At 44.1% G+C, this 12,852-nt stretch overlaps 1 protein-coding gene across 8 annotated transcripts in view; it reads left to right on the top strand.

Annotated features, from left to right (window-relative positions):
• LOC139375482 (attractin-like) overlaps window positions 1–12,852 on the top strand; it is a 161,989-nt gene that overhangs the window by 109,736 nt on the left and 39,401 nt on the right. For all 8 annotated transcript variants that reach the window (XM_071117307.1, XM_071117305.1, XM_071117304.1 and 5 more), the window contains exons 20-23: window positions 119–212; window positions 1,973–2,025; window positions 6,850–6,944; window positions 7,061–7,139. In XM_071117307.1, the coding sequence (XP_070973408.1) occupies window positions 119–212; window positions 1,973–2,025; window positions 6,850–6,944; window positions 7,061–7,139 (321 nt within the window). The remainder of the gene's footprint in view (window positions 1–118; window positions 213–1,972; window positions 2,026–6,849; window positions 6,945–7,060; window positions 7,140–12,852) is intronic.

Here is a 12,852-nt window from a genome sequence, read left to right as displayed (position 1 = left end):
TGATATATTAATGTGATATTGTTGAATATATTCATGTGATAATGTTGATATATTGTGATAATGTTGATATATTAATGTGATAATGTTGATATATTAATGTGATAATGTTGTATTGCAGCGTGTAAGTGTAATGGCCATGCCGGTGTGTGTAACCCAAACAACGGGAAGTGTTTCTGCACCACCAAGGGCATCAAAGGAGACCGCTGTCACCTGTAAGTACACTGCAGTAGATATTACACACTTAGTACATACATATTGCATACTTAGTACGTAGTACATAGCAGTAAGTCTGTTTCACTGCATACAGTTCAGACCACTACCACCTGTATGACTGACTGACTGACTCAGTACAGTTCAGACCACTATCACCTGTATGACTGACTCAGTACAGATCAGACCACTACCACCTGTATGACTGACTCAGTACAGATCAGACCACTACCACCTGTATGACTGACTGACTGACTCAGTACAGTTCAGACCACTACCACCTGTCTGACTGACTCAGTACAGTTCAGACCACTATCACCTGTATGACTGACTCAGTACAGATCAGACCACTACCACCTGTATGACTGACTCAGTACAGTTCAGACCACTACAACCTGTATGACTGACTGACTGACTCAGTACAGTTCAGACCACTACCACCTGTATGACTGACTCAGTACAGTTCAGACCACTACCACCTGTCTGACTGACTCAGTACAGTTCAGACCACTACCACCTGTCTGACTGACTCAGTACAGTTCAGACCACTACCACCTGTCTGACTGACTCAGTACAGTTCAGACCACTATCACCTGTCTGACTGACTCAGTACAGTTCAGACCACTATCACCTGTATGACTGACTCAGTACAGTTCAGACCACTATCACCTGTCTGACTGACTCAGTACAGTTCAGACCACTATCACCTGTATGACTGACTCAGTACAGTTCAGACCACTATCACCTGTATGACTGACTCAGTACAGTTCAGACCACTACCACCTGTCTGACTGACTCAGTACAGTTCAGACCACTATCACCTGTATGACTGACTCAGTACAGTTCAGACCACTACCACCTGTCTGACTGACTCAGTACAGTTCAGACCACTATCACCTGTATGACTGACTCAGTGCAGTTCAGACCACTATCACCTGTCTGACTGACTCAGTACAGTTCAGACCACTATCACCTGTATGACTGACTCAGTACAGTTCAGACCACTATCACCTGTATGACTGACTCAGTACAGTTCAGACCACTATCACCTGTATGACTGACTCAGTACAGTTCAGACCACTATCACCTGTCTGACTGACTGACTGACTCAGTACAGTTCAGACCACTACCACCTGTCTGACTGACTCAGTACAGTTCAGACCACTACCACCTGTATGACTGACTGACTGACTCAGTACAGTTCAGACCACTACCACCTGTCTGACTGACTCAGTACAGTTCAGACCACTATCACCTGTCTGACTGACTCAGTACAGTTCAGACCACTATCACCTGTCTGACTGACTCAGTACAGTTCAGACCACTATCACCTGTATGACTGACTCAGTACAGTTCAGACCACTACCACCTGTCTGACTGACTCAGTACAGTTCAGACCACTATCACCTGTATGACTGACTCAGTACAGTTCAGACCACTATCACCTGTATGACTGACTCAGTACAGTTCAGACCACTATCACCTGTATGACTGACTCAGTACAGATCAGACCACTATCACCTGTATGACTGACTCAGTACATGTCGACCTACTTATTCTTTTCATTCTGTCTTTCCTTTCACTTCTCTCTCACTCTTTTCTGTCATTATGTTCCTTCTCCGCTGTGTTGTCATTGACTGCATGGTTTCATAGTCAGTTGTTAAGTCTCAGAAGGATTCATTTAAGTTATTGATTTACCCTTCACGTTGTTGTTTCAAAATGAAATCCCCCTCTTTTATTCCTTTCGTCCGTTTTCCTTCAGGTGTGAGGTGGAGAACCGTTACCAAGGAAACCCTCTGAAAGGAACATGTTACTGTAAGTGGAACTCTAATCTACCTTCAGAGTAGAACATCACGCTGAGTCCTTCAGAGTAGAACATCACGCTGAGGCTGAGTCCTTCAGAGTAGAACATCACGCTGAGGCTGAGTCCTTCAGAGTAGAACATCACGCTGAGTCCTTCAGAGTAGAACATCATGCTGAGTCCTTCAGAGTAGAACATCACGCTGAGTCCTTCAGAGTAGAACATCACGTTGAGTCCTTCAGAGTAGAACATCACGCTGAGTCCTTCAGAGTAGAACATCACGCTGAGGCTGAGTCCTTCAGAGTGGAACATCACGCTGAGGCTGAGTCCTTCAGAGTAGAACATCACGCCGAGTCCTTCAGAGTAGAACATCACGCTGAGTCCTTCAGAGTAGAACATCACGCTGAGTCCTTCAGAGTAGAACATCACGCTGAGTCCTTCAGAGTAGAACATCATGCTGATGCTGAGTCCTTCAGAGTAGAACATCATGCTGAGGCTGAGTCCTTCAGAGTAGAACATCATGCTGAGGCTGAGTCCTTCAGAGTAGAACATCATGCTGAGGCTGAGTCCTTCAGAGTAGAACATCACGCTGAGTCCTTCAGAGTAGAACATCACGCTGAGTCCTTCAGAGTAGAACATCACGCTGAGTCCTTCAGAGTAGAACATCACGCTGAGTCCTTCAGAGTAGAACATCATGCTGAGTCCTTCAGAGTAGAACATCACGCTGAGGCTGAGTCCTTCAGAGTAGAACTTCATGCTGAGTCCTTCAGAGTAGAACATCACGCTGAGTCCTTCAGAGTAGAACATCATGCTGAGTCCTTCAGAGTAGAACATCACGCTGAGGCTGAGTCCTTCAGAGTAGAACTTCATGCTGAGTCCTTCAGAGTAGAACATCACGCTGAGTCCTTCAGAGTAGAACATCACGCTGAGTCCTTCAGAGTAGAACATCATGCTGAGGCTGAGTCCTTCAGAGTGGAACATCATGCTGAGGCTGAGTCCTTCAGAGTAGAACTTCACGCTGAGTCCTTCAGAGTAGAACTTCACGCTGAGTCCTTCAGAGTAGAACTTCACGCTGAGTCCTTCAGAGTAGAACATCACGCTGAGTCCTTCAGAGTAGAACATCACGCTGAGTCCTTCAGAGTAGAACATCACGCTGAGGCTGTGTCCTTCAGAGTAGAACTTCACGCTGAGTCCTTCAGAGTAGAACATCACGCTGAGTCCTTCAGAGTAGAACATCATGCTGAGGCTGAGTCCTTCAGAGTGGAACATCATGCTGAGGCTGAGTCCTTCAGAGTAGAACTTCACGCTGAGTCCTTCAGAGTAGAACTTCACGCTGAGTCCTTCAGAGTAGAACATCACGCTGAGTCCTTCAGAGTAGAGCATCACGCTGAGTCCTTCAGAGTAAAAAATTGCTCTCGAGTCTTTCAGAGTGGCACCTTTGGCAGCAATTACAGCCTCGAGTCTTCTTGGGTATGACGCTACAAGCTTGGCACACCTGTATTTTGGGAGTTTCTCCCATTCTTCTCAGCAGATCCTCTCAAGCTCTGTCAGGTTGGATGGGAGCGTCACTGCAGAGCTATTTTCAGGTCTCTCCAGAAATGTTAGATCGGGTTCAAGTCCAGTCTCTGGCTGGGCCACTCAAGGACATTGAGACATGTCCCGAAGCCACTCCTGCATTGTTTTGGCTGTGTGCTTAGGGTCGTTGTCTTGTTGGAAGGTGAACCTTCGCCCCAGTCTGAGGTCCTGAGCACTCTGGAGCAGGTATTCTTCAAGGATCTCGCTGTACTTTGCTCCGTTCATCTTTGCCTCTATCCTGACTAGTCTCCCAGTCCCTGCCACTGAAAAACATCCCCACAGCATGCTGCCACTACCATGCTTCACCGTAGGGATGGTGCCAGGTTTCCTCCAGACGTGACATTTGGCATTCAGGCCAAGTGTTCAATATTGCTTTCATCAGACCAGAGAATCTTGTTTCTCATGGTCTGAGAGTCTTTAGGTGCATTTTGACAAACTCCAAGCGGGCTGTCATGTGCCCTTTACTGAAGAGTGGCTTCCGTCTGGCCACTCTACCATAAAGGCCTGATTGTTGGAATGCTGCAGAGATGGTTGTCCTTCTGGAAGGTTAAGAATGATGGAGGCCGGCCACTATGTTCTTGGGGACTTTCAATGTTGCAGAAATGTTTTGGTACCCTTCCCCAGATCTGTTCCTCAACGCAATCACGGCTTGGTTTTTGCTCTGTGGGACCTTATATAGACAGGTGTGTGGCTTTCCAAATCATGTCCAGTTACTTGAATTTTCCACAGGTGGACTCCAATCAAGTTGTAGAAACAGGATGCACCTGACCTCAATTTTGAGTCTCATAGCAAAGGGTCTGAATACGTATGTAAATAAAGTATTTCTGTTTTTAAAATTGTATTAAAAAAAAAGTTTTTGCTCTGTCATTATGGGGTATTGTGATATCATTATGGGATATTGTGATGTCATTATGTGGTATTGTGATGTCATTATGGGGTATTGTGAAATCATTATGGGATATTGTGATGTCATTATGTGGTATTGTGATGTCATTATGTGGTATTGTGATGTCATTATGGGATATTGTGATGTCATTATGTGGTATTGTGATGTCATTATGGGGTATTGTGATGTCATTATGGGGTATTGTGTGTAGATTGCTGAGGATTTTTATTTGTTATGTCCATTTTAGAATAAGGCTGTAAGGTAACAAAATGTGGAAAAGTCAAGTGGTCAGAATACTTTTCGAAGGCACTGTATGTGAAAACAGCACGTTTCTGTCGGTCCTAAACAATGTTTCTCTGTGACATCACAGGGTCGGATTAAAAGTCAGAAGAACAGTGACTTTTCAAAACCTGCAACTAGTTTCTAGTCAGAGGGAGGGTTTTTTATAGCACCCCATGTCACAGTGAATCTCATAGTGTTTGAAATTTGTCTACAAATGAGTGGATTCGGTTATTTCAGCCACACCCGTTGCCGACTGGTGTATAACATCGAGCACAAAGCCATGCAATCTCCATAGACAAACATTGGCAGTAGAATGGCCTTACTGAGGAGCTCAGTGACTTTCATCATGGCACCATCATAGGATGCCACCTTTACAACAAGTCAGTTCGTAAAATTTCTGCCCTGCTAGAGCTGTTTGGGGAAGGCTCTTTCCTGTTTCAGCATGACAATGCCCCCGTGGACAAAGCAAGGTTTTCAGAGATCGGTGTCAGAGCCCTGACCTCAACCCCATCGAACACCTTTGGGATGAATTGGAACACCGGCTGCGAGCCCGACCTCACTAATGCTCTTGTGGCTGAATGGAAGCAAGTCCCCGCAGCAATGTTCCAACATCTAGTGGAAAGCCTTCCCAGAAGAGTGGAGGCTGTTATAGTAGCAAATCAAATCAAATCAAATTTATTTATATAGCCCTTCGTACATCAGCTGATATCTCAAATTGCTGTACAGAAACCCAGCCTAAAACCCCAAACAGCAAGCAATGCAGGTGTAGAAGCACGGTGGCTAGGAAAAACTCCCTAGAAAGGCCAAAACCTAGGAAGAAACCTAGAGAGGAACCAGGCTATGTGGGGTGGCCAGTCCTCTTCTGGCTGTGCCGGGTGGAGATTATAACAGAACATGGCCAAGATGTTCAAATGTTCATAAATGACCAGCATGGTCGAATAATAATAAGGCAGAACAGTTGAAACTGGAGCAGCAGCACAGTCAGGTGGACTGGGGACAGCAAGGAGTCATCATGTCAGGTATTCCTGGGGCATGGTCCTAGGGCTCAGGTCCTCCAAGAGAGAGAAAGAAAGAGAGAATTAGAGAGAGCATATGTGGGATGGCCAGTCCTCTTCTGGCTGTGCCGGGTGGAGATTATAACAGAACATGGCCAAGATGTTCAAATGTTCATAAATGACCAGCATGGTCGAATAATAATAAGGCAGAACAGTTGAAACTGGAGCAGCAGCACGGCCAGGTGGACTGGGGACAGCAAGGAGTCATCATGTCAGGTAGTCCTGGGGCATGGTCCTAGGGCTCAGGTTCTCCGAGAGAGAGAAAGAAAGAGAGATACCAGACAGGATGACCACATCAGTGAATCAACCCACTCAGGTGACGCACCCCCTCCAGGGACGGCATGAGAGAGCCCCAGTAAGCCAGTGACTCAGCCCCTGTAATAGGGTTAGAGGCAGAGAATCCCAGTGGAAAGAGGGGAACCGGCCAGGAAGAGACAGCAAGGGCGGTTCCCAGAAGAGTGGAGGCTTTTATGGTAGTAAAGGGGGGACCAACTCTATATTAAAGCCTTCCCAGAAGAGTGGAGGCTGTTATAGTAGCAAAGAGGGGACCAACTCTATATTAAAGCCTTCCCAGAAGAGTGGAGGCTGTTATAGCAGTAAAGGGGGGACCAACTCCATATTAAAGGCCATGATTTTGGAATGAGATCTTAGACCGCAGGTGTCCCCATACTGTTGGCCATGTAGTGTATGTAGACTGGTTTGGTGCTGTAGATAATGAATGAGTTTGAATAGTGGCAGAGTTACCCTGCCACAATCGTCCACAACCACGTACCTTCAGTAAGTTGATGTTGAAAGGGACATGCTGTAGAGCGTTGGGCCAGTAACGATTAGCGCGTTGGGCCACTAACCCAAAGGTCACTGGTTCCAATCCCAAGCCAACAAGGTGAAACATATTTTGATGTGTCCTTGAGCAAGGCATTTAACCTTAATGGCTCCTGTAAATCGCTCTGGATAAGAGCACCTGCTAAATAACTAAAGTATCTATGAAGAGGAGAGTGGACCGCTGTTCTAACATGTAGCTGTGTTTATCTCCCTACCAGACACCCTGCTGATAGACTACCAGTTCACCTTCAGTCTGTCTCAGGAGGACGACCGCTACTACACCGCCATCAACTTTGTAGCAACACCTGAGGAGGTAGGACCACACCCATACTGCTGGGGTTAGAGGTCAGGGGTCCGGCCATGCCCAAGGAAGTAGTGTTTAGGGTTAAGGTCAGATTATTTATCTCCTCATCCCTCTCTTCTCCGCAGCAGAATCGTGATCTGGTTGTTTTCATTAACGCCTCCAAAAACTTCAACCTCAACATCACCTGGGCTGCCAGCTTCACAGGTAACACACCTTAACACAGCTCCACAGGTAACACCTTAACATACCTTCACAGGTAACACACTTTAATACACCTTCACAGGTAACACACTTTAATACACCTTCACAGGTAACACACCTAAATACACCTTCACAGGTAACACAATTTAACACACCTTCACAGGTAACACACTTTAGTACACCTTCACAGGTAACACACCTAAATACACCTTCACAGGTAACACACTTTAATACACCTTCACAGGTAACACACTTTAGTACACCTTCACAGGTAACACACCTTAACATAGCTTCACAGGTAACACCTTAACATACCTTCACAGGTAACACACTTTAATACACCTTCACTGGTAACACACCTAAACACAGATCCACAGGTAACACCTTAACATACCTTCACAGGCAACACACCTAAATACACCTTCACAGGTAACACAATTTAATACACCTTCACAGGTAACACAGCTAAATATGCTTTCACATGTAGCACACCTAAATTCACATTCACAGGTAGCACACATTCACAGGTAGCACACTAATACAGCTTCACAGGTAACACACTTTAATACACCTTCACAGGTAACATAACTTATTCTAACTCTGAAAGATTCCAAAAAAGTGTCAATTTATTTTGGATGGGATCTTAACGGGTGTCCTGACTCTCTGTGGTCACTATAGATCCCATGGATACTTATTGTAATAGTAGGGGTGTTAATCCCAGTGTCCTAGCTAAATTCCTAATCTGGCCCTCATACTATCACAGTCACCTAATCATCCCCAGTTTACAATTGGCTCATTCATCCCCCTCCTCTCCCCTGTAACTATTCCCCAGGTCAATGAGAATGTGTTCTCAGGCAACTTACCTGGTAAAATAAGGGTTAAAAACATAAATAGTGAGTGCAATACATGGTTAAAACATCTACAGAAAACACAGAAATGCTAACAGGGGTTATGGTCTATATTCAGAGCCACATTCCTATAAATGCTGTTGAATTAATATGGCTACAGCTTCATCTGCCTCACCTAAAGCCCATTCTGGTGGGAAGCTGCTATAGACCACCAAGTGCTAACAGTCAGTATCTGGATAATATGTGTGAAATGCTTGATAATGTATGTGATATCAACAGAGGCATCTTTTCTGGGTCACCTAAATATTGACTGGCTTTCATCAAGCTGCCCACTCAAGAAAAAGCTTCACAAACAGCACAGGAATGAAATCATCAACATGTATTGATTATATATTTACTAATGCGGCAGAAATGTGCTTTAAAGCAGTATCCAGACCCATCGGATGTGGTGATCACAATATAATAGCCATATCTAGGAAAACCAAAGTTCCAAAGGCTGGGCCTAATATAGTGCATAAGAGGTCATACAATACGTTTTGTTGTGATTCATATGTTGTTGATGTAAAGAATATTTGTTGGTCTGTGGTGTGTAATGAGGAGCAACCAGACGCTGCACATTTATGAAAATGCTTCTTCAAGTTACTAATAACCAAGAAAATTACTGGAAAAACTGTTACATCCCAGTGGATTGATGAGGAATTGAAAAACATTGTGGTTGAGACAAAAGGTAAGGCAAATACGTCTGGTTGTACAACCGATTGGCAAACGTACTGCAAATGAGTCTAAACTGAATAAAAAGAAAAACTACACTATGAAACAAAGATAAATTATATAAAGAATGATAGTAAAAAGCTTTGAAGCACCTTAAATTACATTTCGGACAAAAGGGCGAACTCCGCTCCCTCATTCATTGAATCAGATGGCTCATTCAACACAAAACCCACTGATAATGCCAACCACTTTAATGTTGTTTTCATTGGCAATATTAGCAAACTAAGGCCTGACATGCCAGCAACAAATGCCGAAATGCTACACATCCAAGTATAACTGACAAAATTATGAAGGCATTGTCATTTGAAATTCCCTAAAGCGAGTGTGGAATAGGTGAATAAAGTATTGTTGTCTATCAACAATGGCAAGCTACCGGGGTCTGGCAATTTGGATGGAAAATGACTGAGGATAATAGTGTACGATATTGTCACTCCTATTTGCCATATCCTCAATATAAGCCTACTAGCGAGTGTGTGCCCTCAACCCTGGAGGGAAGCTAAAGCCATTCCTCTACCTAATAATAGTAAAGCCCCCTTTACTGGCTCAAATAGCAAACCAATCAGCCTGTTACCAACCCTTAGTAGACTTCTGGACCAGATACAATGCTATTTACAGATAGACCAGATACAATGCTTTTTACAGATAGACCAGATACAATGCTATTTACAGATAGACCAGATACAATGCTATTTACAGATAGACCAGATACAATGCTATTTACAGATAGACCAGATACAATGCTATTTCACAGTAAACAAATTGACAACAGACTTTCAGCACACTTATAGGGAAGGACATTCAACAAGCACAGCACGTACACAAATGACTGATGATTGGCTGAGAGAAATTGTTGATAAAACGATTGTGGGGGCTGTCTTTTGCATTGTATTTTGGACAAATCATTCACTAAACCCTAAACCTCAACTAACACTTAATATGTTGTGAAAAGTTTTTTTTTTTTTTGTAACTGCTTTAATGTTGCTGGACCCCAGGAAGAGTAGCTGCTGCCTTGACAGGAACTAATGGGGATCCATAATAAACCCCAGGAAGAGTAGCTGCTGCCTTGACAGGAACTAATGGGGATCCATAATAAACCCCAGGAAGAGTAGCTGCTGCCTTGACAGGAACTAATGGGGATCCATAATAAACCCCAGGAAGAGTAGCTGCTGTCTTGACAGGAACTAATGGGGATCCATAATAAACCCCAGGAAGAGTAGCTGCTGTCTTGACAGGAACTAATGGGGATCCATAATAAACCCCAGGAAGAGTAGCTGCTGTCTTGACAGGAACTAATGGGGATCCATAATAAACCCCAGGAAGAGTAACTGCTGTCTTGGCAGGAACTAATGGGGATCCATAATAAACCCCAGGAAGAGTAGCTGCTGCCTTGACAGGAACTAATGGGGATCCATAATAAACCCCAGGAAGAGTAACTGCTGTCTTGGCAGGAACTAATGGGGATCCATAATAAACCACAGGAAGAGTAGCTGCTGCCTTGACAGGAACTAATGGGGATCCATAATAAACCCCAGGAAGAGTAGCTGCTGTCTTGACAGGAACTAATGGGGATCCATAATAAACCCCAGGAAGAGTAGCTGCTGCCTTGACAGGAACTAATGGGGATCCATAATAAACCCCAGGAAGAGTAGCTGCTGTCTTGACAGGAACTAATGGGGATCCATAATAAACCCCAGGAAGAGTAGCTACTGCCTTGACAGGAACTAATGGGGATCCATAATAAACCCCAGGAAGAGTAACTGCTGTCTTGAAAGGAACTAATGGGGATCCATAATAAACCCCAGGAAGAGTAGCTGCTGCCTTGGCAGGAACTAATGGGGATCCATAATAAACCCCAGGAAGATAAGCTGCTGCCTTGGCAGGAACTAATGGGGATCCATAATAAACCCCAGGAAGAGTAGCTGCTGCCTTGACAGGAACTAATGGGGATCCATAATAAACCCCAGGAAGAGTAGCTGCTGTCTTGACAGGAACTAATGGGGATCCATAATAAACCCCAGGAAGAGTAGCTGCTGCCTTGACAGGAACTAATGGGGATCCATAATAAACCCCAGGAAGAGTAGCTGCTGCCTTGACAGGAACTAATGGGGATCTATAATAAACCCCAGGAAGAGTAGCTGCTGCCTTGACAGGAACTAATGGGGATCCATAATAAACCCCAGGAAGAGTAGCTGCTGTCTTGACAGGAACTAATGGGGATCCATAATAAACCCCAGGAAGAGTAGCTGCTGCCTTGACAGGAACTAATGGGGATCCATAATAAACCCCAGGAAGAGTAGCTGCTGTCTTGACAGGAACTAATGAGGATCCATAATAAACCCCAGGAAGAGTAGCTACTGCCTTGACAGGAACTAATGGGGATCCATAATAAACCCCAGGAAGAGTAACTGCTGTCTTGACAGGAACTAATGGGGATCCATAATAAACCCCAGGAAGAGTAGTTGCTGAATTGGCAGGAACTAATGGGGATCCATAATAAACCCCAGGAAGAGTAGCTGCTGCCTTAACAGGAACTAATGGGGATCCATAATAAACCACAGGAAGAGTAGTTGCTGAATTGGCAGGAACTAATGGGGATCCATAATAAACCCCAGGAAGAGTAGCTGCTGCCTTAACAGGAACTAATGGGGATCCATAATAAACCACAGGAAGAGTAGCTGCTGCCTTGACAGGAACTAATGGGGATCCATAATAAACCCCAGGTAGAGTAGCTGCTGCCTTGGCAGGAACTAATGGGGATCCATAATAAACCCCGGGAAGATAAGCTGCTGTCTTGGTAGGAACTAATGGAGATCCATAATAAACTCCAGGAAGAGTAGCTGCTGTCTTGGCAGGAACTAATGGGGATCCATAATAAACCTCAGGAAGAGTAGCTGCTGTCTTGGCAGGAACTAATGGGGATCCATAATAAACCCCAGGAAGAGTAGCTGCTGTCTTGGCAGGAACTAATGGGGATCCATAATAAACCACAGGAAGAGTAGCTGCTGTCTTGGCAGGAACTAATGGGGATCCATAATAAACTCCAGTAAGAGTAGCTGCTGCCTTGGCAGGAACTAATGGGGATCCTTAACCCTGTCACATGTACCATCACACGGGTGTGATTATTCTACAATGGTCCCTGGAGCGTTTGATCACACCGGTGTGATTAGAACGCTCATTTAGAGCGCTTTTTAAAAGTTTTGAATGACGCAACAGTCAGCATTTGAGCTGGCCACACTGTTTTTTCAGAAACATTTTCCACAAACACAGTCCTTACAAAGTTATGTCCAGAATATGAGCAGTTTGTTTTTGGATGTAATGTTCAGACATTCACAGAAATATCTACAGCATAACACAATCATCCAAACCTGAAAAATGTCGACTAAATTTGTCCTAGCGCTAGCTGAGGATAGATTGACGTAACACAAGCGGTCATATTTTTAGATCTCTCACCTGACATAAACTACAAAATGAATGAACTTTTAGACTATTTATAATTAATCACATCACGGGTGAGCTCACCACTCTCTAGAAAACTAAAGTAATCCGACAATGAGTAGTTTCTCTACGCAGCCATTTTTCTCTCACAGAAACCAAAGATAATAAGAGAAGACAAGATGAGTTTAGTCTGTTTATTGTATGCATGTTGAAGGGGGTGAGTCGTCTACCATCGTTCACATCCCACCATTCATTTCCGGAGTTCTCAAAAAAAACGATGAACCCTTACTCACCTCATTTTGTTATAACATCTTTGGTCCGACAGACGATTACGTGAAACCCAGAATGCACTGTATGTCAACAAACATGGCTCCACACACAGCTGGAATTAGCTTAGCTCATCATAATCAGTACAAACTTCAAAAACGTATTTTACACACATAATATGTGCCCATAACAATCTATGCAAGAATCTGAATGATTTGATTTGTCACCGGTAATTGAAAACAAATGAATAAAACATGAAATATATAAATATTTACCACAAAACATGATAGTGATAAAAGTGGCGCGTGCCGGCAGTCAACCACGTAACCTCCCACTCTGAGCCAGTGTTGTTGTTTATGTATGTAGCTGGTGAGCTAAGCTGTAGCATTAGCCAT

Source organism: Oncorhynchus clarkii, chromosome 19 (assembly GCF_045791955.1).
Source record: "Oncorhynchus clarkii lewisi isolate Uvic-CL-2024 chromosome 19, UVic_Ocla_1.0, whole genome shotgun sequence".
In the NCBI taxonomy this organism is placed as follows: Eukaryota; Metazoa; Chordata; class Actinopteri; order Salmoniformes; family Salmonidae; genus Oncorhynchus; species Oncorhynchus clarkii.
The sequence above is the reverse complement of the archived record's forward strand: the minus strand, read 5'-3'. Positions and strand labels throughout refer to the sequence as shown.